We start from the raw sequence: 15773 nt of genomic DNA on the forward strand, positions 1-15773 counted from the left end.
TGAACTTATATTAAGTAAAAACTAAAATGATACAAGTTTTTTAAACGTTTTTTAAGTTTGTATATTTAACCCAGAACTTTAAATGTAAGCATACATAAAGATATATAGAACTAAATAAATAAAGTGTGTCTTAACCTTCACACAATTTATTTTGAACATACAAATTATAAACAGTGTTCGTTTTTTTAAGTGTTTAGAAGTTTAGAACACATTCTATAGCTTGTACCACTAAAAACTTTTTAAAAGTAAAGGTAGTCTTATAATACTTGAATATGAATATGTAGAAAGTGTTGATAGTGTTTGATAAATAAATAAATACAAATGATAAAAGTTCTACAATAGCAAAAAGTAAACCCTTTAAATATTAAAAACATTAACATTTTTAATATGTTCAAAAATTATATCATTGTTTTAAACGTCTTTATTATAATTAAAGCATCACTAAGTAGAATCTATACTTTTCTAAGTAATTTTTTATATAAACAATAATTTGAAAAATAGTACTTTTATGATTGTTTTGAATATAACAAAAGAAAACAAACAAACTGGAGAAAAAAAAGATAAATGTTTTTACCCTGCTTAACAAAATTGATTAAACTTTGTTTAGTTAGCTATAAGAAAAAAAACCAAAGTTAAACATGTTATTTTTAAAATGACCAGCATTTATAAGATTATAAATCAAAATGGCAGTATGAGAATCATTATTAAACTTGATTTCAAAAAATAAAAACACATTTTTTTAATTTTTAAAAGTAAAAAAAAAGTCTTATTATGTTTTTAAAAAAAAATGTCATCATATAAAAATTTCTTTAAAAATGTTTTTTTTATTTTTTTTAGATATCTGCATTTAAAACCCGTTTAATTTTACTCTACTCCAGTCTTCTACATTTTAAACAGTACTTAAAACGCATCATCTTTCATTAGAAAAGTAATCAGACAATGTTTGTATCGGAAACGATTTGTTCCAGTTGTTTTTTACTTTGTGATGACTTTTTTTAGTTTTGTGACAACTAGAAGCTTTTATGCATTTTCCTCTTTTTATCACGTGACCAGCCGGGCAATGACATCCGGGTATGCACTGTCTTCGATCGCACCGTTTGTTTCTCTTTTCGTTTTGATAGTTTCTACAGAAAATCGTAGTTAATAGTTCAAAAACATTGTACAACAAAAGTAAACTATCAAAATTAAAATAAAAACAAACTGCTAACAATATCAAAAATAAACAGTTAACTGTTTGAATCAGTCTTTTCAATGGTTTAGTCAAGTTACGGTTATATATAACAACACGTTGCTACACCAACAAAAACTCACCCGCAATTGTAGCGGCACGCTGGTCCGCAAAACGAAAAAACTTTTCCATGTCTGCAGTTCTCTGTAAATTTTATTGTACTGATTTCTTTTGTCGTAAACTGATAGAATTTAGCTTAAAAAACAAGTTATCTAAGATAATTTACACTTTGTCAGTTTTTTAACTATGAAAATATGAGTTCAAAATCTTAAAGTTGTAACTAAAAATTAAAAATATTAATTACTTTCAAAGTTGAGGAGCTGAATATAACTTATAAATATTAATATAATAACTAACTATAGTAGTAAAACATTTTTTTTTTCTGAGACAACCAATTTTTTGGTTAATTTTATTTGTTAATTAAAATGTTGGTGAATATTATACTAAAACTTTAGTGAAAAGTTAAAGCTATTAAACTCTAGTTAACAACTAGTGAAATATGTTTTTTTTTTTGCTGTAAAACTTAGTTAAAATGTTAAATTTCAATAACCCAATTAAAAAAACACAGTTTATTACAGTTTGATACTATTTATATATTTTAGATATTATATACCTAACTAGTTTACATATTCACACCTAAACGGAATATGATAAGTTGATAATGTAATTTAGTTAAACAAAACAGTTTTAAGTCTATTTATTATTTCCTGCATAAGTGTTACATACAAAAAGTAGATTTATTATTACAAAGTTATCAAAATGAGAGTCAATGAATAGCTTATCATTTTTAGTTTAATTTTTTTAGATAGATAACACTGAAAATTTTCTTAAGTACCGTAATAATTAATTAAAAAAAGTATAAACTATAAGTTTAGCTCGTTTTGAATTAACATAATATTTGGTAAAATACTAAATTTGTTCTTTTCGTAACACTTTTTATATTTAAGCATCAAAACAGTTTGAGTTATTTAAACGGCGATATACATTTATTTTAGTTGTGATAAAGACTATCATTAAAACGTGCCTTTAGTTTTGAATCGCTTAAATGCTCCTAATCGTTACAAAAACAAAGTAGGGTGCGTCCACAAACATTAAAGTGAATAGAATAAATGTTTAGGAAAAACTGCGATGTATCAACGCATAATTGCTTTATTTATCTTTCATATACGCTTTGAAGACAGCTCAACACGCCACAAAAACGCACATTTGCCGGTACAATAGTGTGACAAAGTTCAAGCCTTTCACTTTCGATTTTGATATGCTCTTGTATTATACAACTAAGATTATGTATGTTTTTAGGGTTTTTTTAGCTACAATATCTAAATTATTTTGTTTTTTTATAATATGTAGTAATACTTTTGAACTTTGTAATATAATTCTTTTTCTGTGTCTTATGTTACGGTTAAAATCTTTAGCACCTTCAAATAATAAAAGCACGAGACATTATTTTAACTTTTTAAACTAAATGTTAATACAAAACTATTGTTTTCCGTTGTATAATATTTTTCATTTAAGCTTTATATATGTTGTGGTCAAAAACTAGACAAAACAATTTCATTGGTTAACAGTATGTTAAGTTGGATAAAACTGTTAACAAAATTTTAAAACTTTGCTGAATAAATTGTTTTTAAAAGTAATTTAAAAATTAGTCTTCTTTTGTAGTACTCAGGACTTAGCTATAAAAAATATTATTTTAATATTTTTAATTTAGAGGTAAAACTGTCTGATAGCACTTATGTTAACCTCAACATTTTTTTACTAGACATACAAACTGTTATATTGCTAAAACAATACTTTAAGTTACATATTTCTATTGTTTTAGGTTATAAAGTTGAATGATAAAAAAACTGAACAATATTGTAGCAAAAAACTAACTTTAAGTTTCTACTTGACCAACAATAATTACATTTTTTAATGTATTTTAACTATTTTTATTACAAAAAAAGTTGTGATTTATTCTTTTGAATGTTCTATATTTAAACTTTTAGCATGTCACATAAAATTACTTTTGCAGTAGTTATCAAGTTCTACTTCTACGAAAACATTATGACGTGCGCATTCTATGACGTAAGCTTTTATTGAATCACAAGCGCAACTTTTATCCCAATGACAATTGCAAGTGTCGATAAGGCAAGATCTGTTTTAAATAATTTTTCAAGTGTTAGCTTTACAAAAAAAAAATTAAACATTTTTTTGAAAAAAAAGTTTAATGCGTTTAGTTTAAAATGTTTGCAAGATATGCAATAAAGAAAAACATAAACTAAAGTTTTCTTAGCCTTATAATAAAATTAAATATTTAAATTAAAAGTTGTATAAATAATAAACTCTTTACTTTTAATTTTCTAGTATATTAAAGTTTATTTGCTAATAGATCGTTTTATAAATCTAAGCAAAATAAAATATTTAAAATACTTTCTATAAAAAGTTATGTTTTTATATAGTTTACTCAAAAATTATCTCTAAAATTAAAAAAATATATACTACTTACTCGTGATATGGTGCAGGATTCACTGCATGATAGCACTTTTGAAAGTTTTCATTCTTGAAAATGAGGCATTTCATTCGAGACCTCAGTTTAGATTCCAAGCTACCATCGCATGGCTCTCGAAGTCTTTAAGTTTATTAAAATAATTAAGTTATCAAAACTGTTTGAGTTACTCTTTTTTTTAAATTTAATTAACTTTTGCTTCATAAACATTAGTAAGATGACGCACTTTTCAAAATAAAATGATAAATACTTGATTATGAAAGAAAATTATAAATTTATGATCTCTTATTAACCCTTGACAGTACAGAAACGGTAATAACAATGCTTAAAGCTGAGATACAACTCTAATTTAGTTTTTTCAAAAGCAATGAAAGAATACATGATTTAGTAAAGTTATGTATTCTCTTAAGTTTATCTTTTTAAAAGTTTGTTGGGTACAAAATCACTTATAACATTATACAAAATTATATAATAGGTAATTAAATTCCTTGTAATTTGCTTGATAAAAAATGAAAAAACAATCGAACTTTGCTTTTTTTAATATTAAGAATTTATAGAATAAGTATCAAAATTTTTTTTTAAATCCTAGACTAAAAACATTGTTACTAGAATATGAATGTCTATTGAAAAAAAAAGTTACTAATATAAACCTAGTTTGAACTTTTAGTTTTTTACTTGAATTTTTTAACGGACAAGAAGATTTTAGTATGTACATTTTTTATTATAGTATAACATTTATAGACTTTTGTAGTTTAACTGTTAGAATAAAACCTTTTAAAACTAGGTCTAGTGCAAAACGAGTTAGGTATTTTCCATGACTCTGCAAAAGACACGGCATCATACTTGAAATAGCCATCGCTGCCAATAAAATCATCCCTTGGAAAACCGTTATAATTTCCGCACATTCCACACAACGCTTCTTCGTGTTGCTTGGTAACCATCACAGATAGAAAGTTGTTACCATCCCAATCTAACCAAACTCCTGAAAGAAAAAGTCATTTTATACTTTACGCTACTAAACAGCTCGTTAAAAACTTATTTCTTTTTGATCAACAGTTTTTAATTAGTTCTACCATTATATTTTATTTTTTTTCAAGTTGTTGTAGCATCGTGTATACCATATTAAAGATTGAAAACTTTCAAAATATCATTTGTTTGCTTTTTGCGTCATGTTGTTATGTTTAGCTATTGGTTCTTTCCATTCAAGAACACAATATTTATAACTATGTATAAACAAAACTATGATAACAAGTTTTTTAAACTTGTTTATGCTCATCGAAAGCACATAATAATTTTACGCATAAAATTACAAAAGACTGAAGTAGGAATCACAAAAATTGAGTTTTGACTTTTTTAAGTAAAGAGAATAAAACTTATAATTATCAAAACTACTAGTAAAGAATTTGTATGGTTAAACACTCTTGATATGACCTTAAATGATTTTTGGTAAAAATTTTTATAAAAAAAGTTGTTTGTACATACATATATATAATAAACCAAAAAAATCAATATACATTAATTGCTAAAAGTTTTTAAGTTTTACACTTAATTTTGAATTCTTTAATAAAAACCTAAGTTAAGTATTACATTGTTTTTTTTTTGTCTTGTTAAAAGTGAAAAAAAAATCTTTAGACGATTTAGTACGTTTCTTTTCAACTTTTAAAATTTTTGTTTTGTTATAGATTCGAGAACGACTACATAGTCATTAATCTTATATAAGCTGTAAAGTACTATTAATCGAAAAGTAAGATAAAAAATTTCATAATTAAAGTGGTTTAGATTTTTTAGTATTGTTTAGAAAAATACTGACTATTAATAATGTAGTCACAATTACATTACTTTTTGTTTGCGTTGTTGTCAGATAATCAATCAAAATAAAAAATTTATTTATTTTTATATCACTTCCAAACGAAAAAGGTAAAAAATGTCATGAACTTTTTTTAGTAATTAAAAGGTTGTTATGGTAGCGTTGTTAGGTCAACTTCTGTATTAATTAAATAAATGCGTAAATAAGCACCCGTTGTCATTAGTAACGAAAACGCACTCAAGCATAAACCCAAAACTTGTAGCAAATTTTGAATTTAGTCATTTACACAAAAAGAAAACTTGCTGTAATTTGAAAAATTAGTTTTTAAATTTATATAAAGTTACCTTTTGACTTAACAAAAATTTATAGTCTTTAATTTATATTTTTAAAATTTACAAAAATTTTTATTTAAATTTTGTATAGTTTTCAAAAAATTAGATTTAAAGACATATAGAATTAAAAATAACCTCTGTTAGTTCTAAGCTGAATAAAACCTTTGTTTAATTTTATTACCACTTCATTTGTTATATGAGGTAACTCTACCCTCTTTCCATTCAGTTTTGCTATAAGTCGTTTGTGAAGAGAATATTCTAGTTGAGGCACACTACCTGTTTAGTTGATGAAGTTTTATAAATATGCTAAATTGAAAGATGTGTATAGATACTTTGTTTTCAATTTCAAAATTTACTTTAAGTTTTAATTTTTTTATGTAGCTGTTACATAAGCTAAAAGTAAAATTACATGTCACTATTTTTACATCAACTTTTATATGCAGACTTTCCTTTTAAGGTTTACTCAGCAAAAAAAGGGTAATACTTTAATAACTTTCACCTAATGCCAATAAGTTACGTAATCGACACTAAATTTGTAATGGATCTTTTCGTTATCATAAAGTTCATACGAATAAATGACAAATCATAGTTCCTACCTTTAGCTTTCAGAATAAGAAGGACACTCGAGGTCCACGAATAAATACGCGATCTTCTGGCATTATTGCTCACCACTACCTCGAAGTGGCGCTGTTTACAGTCACGTGACAACACATAGCTGCAGTCGCCTTGGTAACTGTAGTGACGGTCGTCGAAGGTCACGTAATGCGGATCCCCAAAAACGGTGCAAGCCGCAGGTTCTGTTGAATAATGTAAAAAGGTTAAATAAAAAGTTTTTTAAATCTGCGCAGTTTTTGTTCAAATTATGTTAATTTTTATAAATTTGCTACTTTCTTAAGCATATATATATTGTTATTGGTTTTATATTTCATTGCAAGTAATTGAAAATTTTATCACCCCATGTTTGTATCACTTGACTAGTATAGGAGTCCAATATTCTAAAATCATACAAAGTCTTACCTTTGATGCATTTAGGACAGCAGCTTCCAGGCAAAGTTTCCAACCTCTGATTCTGTTTTTTAGATTCTTATCAAATTAAAAAAAAAAAATAAAGTTACAGCTGTTGTTAAACTTGTTTGTTTCTGTGAATAAAATTAGAAAAATTGCTACTTACTTTAGGGCAATTAGAAATCACTCTACAGGATTTGTTTTTGCACTTTACTTTGCCTTTTTTGCAACTGCACTTTATGCACGGGTCTTCTGAATCTGTCCAGCTTTCTCCATTCTATAATAAACAAACTAATGTTTATAAAATTTCCGTTAAAAAAACCAACTACGACCCTGGCAACTTACATTCTTTGTTGTCTTTCTTTTTTCACCAGGTTTGTTCAAAGAACATTGCTTGGTCATTTCGTTTTTGCATACAGGGCAGCATCTTCCTTTTATCTTTATTTGTTCAGATAGAGGGCAGTTAAGAGTAATCGGACAGCTTTCACGGTCGCACACTACAGTGCCACGCTACATTTAATACAAGTTAAACTATTTATATTTACAATTTTTGTTTGACTATTGACAAATATATTAATAAAAGTTGCTTGGTATTCGTAGAAAAAGTTGCTGTAAAACGTTTTTAGACACTTACATCTAAACAACACTATTTATAATGTGTGATCTTCTTTATGAATTTCTTACTGTTTTCAAATTAGCCTTAATGCGACAACATTAGATTAACTTGAATTAAACGTCATTGTTTCACGCTAAACGTTATTTTGTTTGCAAGAACTGAAGAGACAAGTTGTTATTTGTTCACTATTAATTTGACTTAATAGTTAAATAACTATGAAATAATAATCTGTCTCAGACAACCAGGAGCCAATTTTGAAAGGCCTGTGCATTGCCAAGGCCACTAAAACTACTACGGTCGTCTTTGAGGTTAGAAAATAATTGCAATAACCAAGGTTACCACATATTGCTACAGCAACCGCTAACGATAGGAAGTTTAAACCGTAAAACAAGATTGATAGAAACTTACTTAAAAATAGGTCAACAGTTCATTTTTTTATTACAAACAAAAACTTTATTTTTGCATATTATTAGATTGTTTAGTAATTATTAGCTTAGAACCAGAAAGTTTGGTAGTTATAAAATAAAAATATGATGAACACTTTTGTACAAAATTAACTTGGTAATAAAAGCTATTTTCAATAAAACGGTTTTAGGGTATTAATATACAACGTTTACTCTAATAACACTGTTGCAAAAACAAAAAAGTTTTAAAATATAAAGTAAGTTAAAACTAAACTAATCTTGGAATATTAAATTTTACTTAATACCAATTATCTTTTAAACAAAAAATGCAAAAAAAATCATATTAAACAAACATTATATGAATAAATCTTTAGACAGTTTAAACAAGGTAAATAACGATTACAATTACATTCAATTAAATTATCAATAAAATAATATTGATACTTTAAATTATTGTAAGAGCAAGTTGAGTGTTCAACTTCAACTTGTGCTGTTTTATCTTCTTTAATTTATCTAGTTATGATTTTATAAAAAAATTCAATGAAATTCATCAAACTCAAATTCAGCAAAAAATCTGAACAGGTTTAAAGCATTTTTGTTGATTCAAATAAAATTTAACTTTGTATAAAAACCAACCTTGCACACGCAGGTCGTACATTCATCAATTTTTTTCACTTCGTTATCCTGCAGAGCTTTTCTTCTAAACCAGCACTTTCCAGTATTCAGCATAAAAACTCGTTGTGACCCTTTATATTTTTGCTATTTTTAATTACTGTTACTTAATAAGCTACCATCGCATGCTAAGTTTATAAACACTGAGTCCAAGGCGAATTTATTAAAATTAAAGCATGTCAAACAACGATTCTATATGACAGCAAATAAATTACCTTCAAAGTAAACATTTTATTGTGTGCTTAGCTGTAAATTCACTGAGTAAAAGTGAAGGTTACAATGAAAACTGTTTGTAATCTAAATATCAGACTGTATAATTTATGAAAGAAGAAAAGGTATTGGAATCTAATAATAAATTAAGTTGATAGGTCGGATTATTTCCAAACAACAAAATTACAAATTGGCCAAATTCAGAGTAGTTTTTTATAACAAAGTTCTGCTAATTTTCTTATAGATAGTTTAAAACTAAATATATTTTTTATCTCTTTTATTATCAAAGTATGTAAAATAATTTTTTTTTATAACATGTTTATTAATCAAAAATTTTCTTTTGCAACTTAATTATGTAAAAATCTAATGTTATAATTTTTTTAAACAAGAGCTTTTTTACAGTTCACTTTTTGATTCAAAACTACAAAATTCGAGTAAAAGTTTTTTTACAGCTTGGGGACCATTGATGTACGTGTTAAAATACTCAAGCTTTTAGTTTTACGCTAGCTACCTTGATGTTCGGCTGTTGTCTCCTTAACATGCCGGATGACAAAAACAGTTTATATGTGTGCGGCTTATTGTGACATCACCCTACATAAACAAGCTCCAAAAACTTACCTTGGCTGAAATGTACAAAGGAAACGGAAAACCGTTCAGATTAAGTAAGATAAATAAAAACAAACATTGTTAACTCGCTTTCGGTCACGTTTGCGCGTAAAAGTTGTGTTTAATACTGCGCAGCATTATATATAAATTACAACACGGAAAATGTTTAGGTATTGTACAAGCTATATAATTTTATAAGAATGTTTAATATATGAATAAATGTATAAAAACTGCTTATAACATATCGTGTATTAGGAAGCATCTTTTTTAAAAACTTATAATGTTCAGATTTCATCAAAAAATAAATCTATAAAACTTACAATTGTTTTTGTAGCTATGTTATCTATAATTTCTTAGAAACTAATAATTAAAAACATTTGAAATAACTTAACATCATAATTTAGAACAAGCTAACCTTAATAAATAAAATAAACTATTAAATTTAAAAAACAGCATTATTTTATTAAACGTAAGTTAAGATATGTTTTGTAAAAGACAGAAACAAATTATAAATACCTACACACTCTTGACAACAACCATCAATCGAAAGCTGCCTTTGACTTTCTTCACATGGAAGTACAGGACATACTTTTTTGTGGCAACTTAATGAACCTGACTAAAATTTTTTTTATGAAAATACATAAATAAAAAAGATACATTTTAAGTTATACAAAAGTCAGACTTTATAATGACTTCTTTTTTTTTGTACAACTATTACGCTTTCAGTAAATTACTGAATATAAAGTTATTTTAAAATTAACACTTTATAATTTTTTTTTACTAACCTACTTACAAGATGCAATATTTTATTTGTATGAATCTTTTTTTGTGTTTTAAGATCTGTGTTAAACTTAAATAAATAGAAAATATGTTGATATGGCATAAAGGTTATATATATCTAGTACAATAGTAAAGACAACTAAATTTCATCGCTTATAAGTTTTTTTTGAAATTTAAACAAATGCTATAACTGCATAATTTAAAAAGTTATATTAGTTTAGAAAAAAAATCAAAGGTAGTTTTAAATGCAAAAGTATGTGATAGAACTTACTACGTTTTAAATATGATAAAACTCAAAATTCCCATTTCAAATAAAAATAAGCGAAAATAAATTAATTAAGTATTAATTCTACAATCCTTTTATAGAGGAAAAGTAGACCTTGTAAAAAAAATATCTAAATATATCATTAACAAAATATTACATTCTTACTTTGCATTTGCAACTGATGCAAGATTCGTCTGGCAAGTTTATTGATTCCCCTTCTTTTATTTTAATTCCTCTAAACTCACAACCTTAAGTATAAAAAAGCAAATAATGAAACAACCCTAAGTAGTTCTATAAAAATGTTTTTTTATATATAAACATTGTTACTTTTGGAGTAACAAATGTATAGAAGTTTTGACTAAGTAGGAATTTTATATGTGTTCCATAATTTAAAACCTTTGTAAACATTTAAACATTTCTTAAAAATTTAGTTTTAATTTTTTACCTCCACATCGCGGACAACATTGTCCTTTTTTAGGTGGTAAAGGTGCTTTGCAAGACAAGTTCATGCATTGTCTATGTGATCGTGTTATAATTCCATCCTGTAAATGTTTGATTCATAAATAAAAGTTTCTTCAGGTTCTATCGGATAAGGTGTTTCATTGCAACAAGTAGTTGTAGAACTTATTCATCGAATTGGAATAAAAACACAAAATAAAACATTTGTTCTTGCCAGTTACGTATTTACAACAAGAAGTGTAAATTTATTGCTTTCAATCTGCTTTAGTTTTATACATAGATTATAGTTTAAGATAAAACATAGTGTCGATGCTACTACCAATCAGAAACTTATATTTGAAAAAAAAAAACATTGCAGTAAAGATCAGTTTATTTATAAATTTAATTAAAAAAAATTGTTAAAAAAAACTTTAAGATTTTGTAATAGCTAAAGTTATTTGAATATATTAACATAAAGTTCTTTTATTTTCAATATTATATTATTATACTATTTGATTGAAATTAAACTTAAGTTATTTGGATATTCTGCACAAGTACTTTTTTTCAAGTTTTTTATAAACAGATAAAATATTTGACTTTGAAACTTCTTAATTGATATATTCAAAATAAATGATTAATAAAAAATATGCCCTGACGTAAACTTTTAAAAATATCAGTAAAAGTAAAGCATAAAAATTTTAATTCAAACTTAAACTTTAAAACTTTAAGTGGTACACTATCTGATCGAGATAAATGTGTTTAACACTTTTGCAAAGCATAATCTTTATTTAAATATTGACAAATTTTTATTGAATTTCACCACCAACAGGTTAAATTGTCGTCAAAAGGACAATTAAAATTTATTAAAATTGATTTGAACTTTTATAAGTCAGCTGCTCAAATGCTCTTGTTTTTATTTTATCTGATTATTAGTTTTTATTATTTTTTAATCCTTTACTTACTTTTATTAGTAAGCTATACAAAACTAGATTTTACTTGTCAAAATTATAAAAAGTAGAATTCGTAATCAAACTTTACTGTATAAAACTTATTTTCAAGTATATTTCGGCACAGTTTTTTGCAAAAACTTGAAATAGAAAAAAAAATATTAATCTTATATGAAGCAAAAGTATCATTTGACAGGTCTAAACCTTAGAAAAAATAACTTTAATATAACAGTGTGTTTATTGTTTTTAACAAACCAAAAGTAATATTAAAACTAAAAAAAAAAAATTGAAATTACTTAAGTAAACAAAAAGTATTTCATACTTTGCAATACACCATTGAACAATCTTTTCTGACCAATTCGTTGAAAGGTTTTATAAAGTTTCCATTCAGAGTACATCCTTTAATCAAAACATAACAGTATTTAGTAAAATAAATTTAATTGTTTCAATATTTTTTAAACTGAGTACATACTTTCGTACTCAAAAGTTAAAAAGCTGCGTTTAATGGCAGCTTGAATTGTAAAGTACTTTGAATCTAAAAAGTAAACGGAACCTTGACATTGATCGCAACAAAAGTTTCTGTCTTCGTATAAGTTATAACATTTAGGTTGAGACGGACAAACTTCCTTCTCACATTCTACAGTCCCATTCTAACAGAAGAGTTTGTTTAAAACATAAGCAAAATAAACCTTGAGAAGAATTTTAAAATAAAGCTTAAATGTAAGTTTCTAGTAGCTTAGAAAACTTAAAAATGAATGACTTTAACTGTTTCGATATGCTAACAAAATTTAAAAAACAAAAAAAAAAGAGAGACATGGACATAGAAGTAGCTAAGCAACTCGCAAGACAGAGTTCAAAAAGTCTATTTTCATCAATCAACAGTGAAAAGTAGCTAAAATATTTACTTGCGGCAGCCTACGTAAGTGTAATGGGCAGTATTTTCATGCATGAACGAATCTTTCGATTAATTTTGCGTCGTTTTTTTAGCTTTGAAACTCGTAATTTTCGGTGTTTTGGGAAAAGCTTAAAATATTTTATATATATATTAGTTTTTTCTTCAAGTTTACTAAAAAATCTTTTTAACTCTAGAGTAATACAGTTTGTTTGAAAACTTAAAATTAATAGTAAGTACGATGGAATATAAAGGAATATTTTAGAACTAAAATAGTACTAAAGTGTTTAAGCGTAACTTTTAAGTGTTCCAGTTTTACAGACTTTTTTTTATCATTTCTATTTGTTGTTTATTTATATTTCATAAGCCTAACAGTTATTGCACGAAAGTTTTTTCTTTCAAACTTATTGTATTTTCACGTATTTTTTTTTTATTGCAAATTAATCTTTTTATAAGACTTTTTTTACAAGGTGTCTTACTTACTTCATAACGGACAACTGGTTATAAAAAAACTTCGTCGAATGTTATTTATGTTATGTAAACGTGTTCTTCTTTTGCTTAAAACAGTTTTAATGTAAGCTACGATAAAAAAACTAAACAAAAACAATCTAGTTGCTGTATTGGCGAACTTAAGTTTTCAAAAACTTGTAAAAAACAATCTGCGCTGTCGAAAATGATCAAAAAAGCGGCATGCTTCTGAATAATGGCGCCGAAAAGTGTTTATACAAAACACAAAAATTTTTAGTCAACCTCTAATTAGATATAACTTTTAATCACTTTATACTCGGTTTTATGTGATTATTTTGATTTCAATTAGTCGTCTTTAAACAAATTTACCTTAACTAAAACGTTTAATTGATTGTCACAGAAGTTGTTTGAAACATCTGTTAACATTATAAAATTTGCAGTTAAAACTCGTATGAAAAATATTTTGTAATTATTGGCAAGTTTACCTAAGAATGATTTATAAGTCGATTACTTAGACTTTCAAAAATTTCATAAGTGCTTAAAACAAAAAAAAAGTTTTTAGTTAAGCATCTTTAATATACTAATGTCAATACATTATTTACCAAATAGAGTACTTAGATTTACAACTGAAAATAATATATTGAGTTCTTGAAATAATTGTTTGTTTTAAAAACTTTAGTAAAATATTTATAATACATTAGAAAACATAAGTTTTAAAGTGACTTTAATATCTTTTGTATCAACATTAAGTTCTTTAAGCTTAGCGAACGTGTACTAGTAAGTTTGCTGAAAACTATATTTTAAAAATTCATGTTTATCAAACAAGAACATATGATAAACATGAAAATCTTCCTTTTCTTTTGATTACTTATTGCTCAATAAGATATAACTTTTAATGCGTGTTTGATTTTATTTACACAGCCTAAACTAAGATATTCATACACAACTTTGTTACAAAAAACAACTTATGTTTCAGAAACTATGAAAAATTTTAAAGCATTAAACGAAACTTTTATAATATCAAACTTGTAAAGTATACTTCACAAACATTATTAGACAAAACATTTAAATTATTTAATTTAAAAGTAAGCTCTGGTAGAGATAGTAAAAACTTGTTTATTAATACTACGGCAATCTAAATAAAAACGTTTCAAAAATTATTTCAATCACAATAACAACAAAATAAAGTATATTACCTTGCAAAAACATGAAATACAAGGACTCTGTGTAATGTGCTTTATATCAAAAATTTCCCCTTCCTTCTTACACGTTTTCTTTCTGCCTAAAAGTGCTTAGTTTCAGAAAAAATATAAAAACTATTTAACAGTTTTGGTTAAAGATTATTAAGTTTGAAAAAAAAAGTTATGTTCCATTTTTAGTTAGAATTTTTTAATAATACACGTAACTCTAAATAACGTACGGTATACATTTATGAGTTCACAAACCCAAATTGCTTAAAAAGTAAGAGTATTTAAGTTAATTCGTATGCTGAGCAATTGTAGCTTCTCGGGGATTACTCGTTGACAAGCGGGTTTGTTACGCGCGGCTCTGATAAAAGTGTCAATCAACCCGGGCTTGAGATCGGATACGAAAATTTTACACCAGTCGTCTTGGCAACAACGTCATGTTGTGCAGAATTAAACGTGTTTAATTAGCGCTTAACGACGTTCGGACTCAAGTAGTTAATCTTGTTGATAAATGATTAAGCAGGTTACCCTTAAGCCTCTTGTTGAACCGCTTATGATAAACTAACTTTTGAAAGATAAAACTATGACTTAACAAATGAAATAAAAAACGTTTATTAAATGTTCAAAAAACAATGAAAATCGGTTAATAATAAGTAGATATAGACTGTAAATAAGCTTAAAGTTTAATTTTTGTTTTTTATGCATGTTTGCTATTTCGTTACAGTCGGTTAAAAAACATTTTAAGCCATTAAAACTTTAATCATGTATAACAAAAATCAATCAAATATTTTTAATCAAAGAACAAATTATTTGTTTCGTAACTTAAGTAAAAATAATTAAAAAGCATTTTAGAATTAAAATTTTGTTTTAATTAATTTTTATCAAAGCTTTTAAATTTAAAATTTAAAAATCTTAATTTATACAGATTACAAGACAACTAATATTTGTGCCATGGAAACTAGCATATATATTTTAGGTAGAAAAAAAATTAAGAATAACGATATCTTAATTCGAAATCTTTACGACATTCAAAATGTGTAGGCGATGCGCGTATTGTTTTGATATGGGCTGGCAAGGCATATCATTTTAGTGAAATTGCTTTGACATCTAACTTACCGTAGATAGCCGTCGTTGACGGTACCAAGAGCATCACCAAAAAGAAGAAAGAGCAGCCCGTTCTCAGCAAAGAATTCGCCTCATTTTGATTTTGATGTGTGAATTTGTAATGCCTGGTCGGCTCCTTTTCGCGTTGCCGATTCCTGAGTGGTTTATAAATCGTGTGGCTTAAGTACATGTCTTAAAAGTTATTTTGGATCTGAAAATTTTGTTGATAGGTTATATATTATTATTTCAAAAAAAATAAATCGTTAAAATTATGTACAAAAAAACGTAAATGCGATTTTTCTTATCTTTATTTTTTTGTGTCTG

The 15773-nt window shown here is 25.9% G+C and overlaps 1 protein-coding gene across 1 annotated transcript; it reads right to left on the minus strand.

The window, feature by feature from the left end:
- Positions 1 to 910: 910 nt before the first annotated feature.
- LOC145836573 (BMP-binding endothelial regulator protein-like) lies at positions 911 to 15639 on the minus strand. Its single transcript, XM_082944367.1, has 15 exons — positions 15445 to 15639; positions 10859 to 10955; positions 10579 to 10661; positions 9885 to 9984; positions 8517 to 8626; positions 7206 to 7370; positions 7027 to 7137; positions 6873 to 6924; positions 6452 to 6652; positions 5991 to 6131; positions 4488 to 4698; positions 3717 to 3839; positions 3235 to 3365; positions 1312 to 1372; positions 911 to 1124 (listed from the first exon to the last, which is right to left on the minus strand). The coding sequence occupies exons 1-15, from the start codon at positions 15637 to 15639 to the stop codon at positions 911 to 913; spliced, it is 1995 nt and encodes a 664-aa protein (XP_082800493.1).
- Between the last annotated feature and the right edge of the window lie 134 nt (positions 15640 to 15773).

Source organism: Thalia democratica, chromosome 5 (assembly GCF_965202585.1).
Source record: "Thalia democratica chromosome 5, ktThaDemo2.hap1.1, whole genome shotgun sequence".
NCBI classification, from domain to species: domain Eukaryota; kingdom Metazoa; phylum Chordata; class Thaliacea; order Salpida; family Salpidae; genus Thalia; species Thalia democratica.

Bases quoted from the DNA above. Each gene is read 5' to 3' on its own strand.
- LOC145836573 (XM_082944367.1), bottom strand. From the start codon at position 15,639: ATGTACTTAAGCCACACGATTTATAAACCACTCAGGAATCGGCAACGC. The intron at 6,653-6,872 runs GTAAGACTTTGT...ATTATTCAACAG, and splicing joins CTGTCCTAAATGCATCAAAG to AACCTGCGGCTTGCACCGTT. The intron at 1,373-3,234 runs GTAATTTTATGT...TAAAATTTACAG, and splicing joins ACTTGATAACTACTGCAAAA to AGAACTGCAGACATGGAAAA.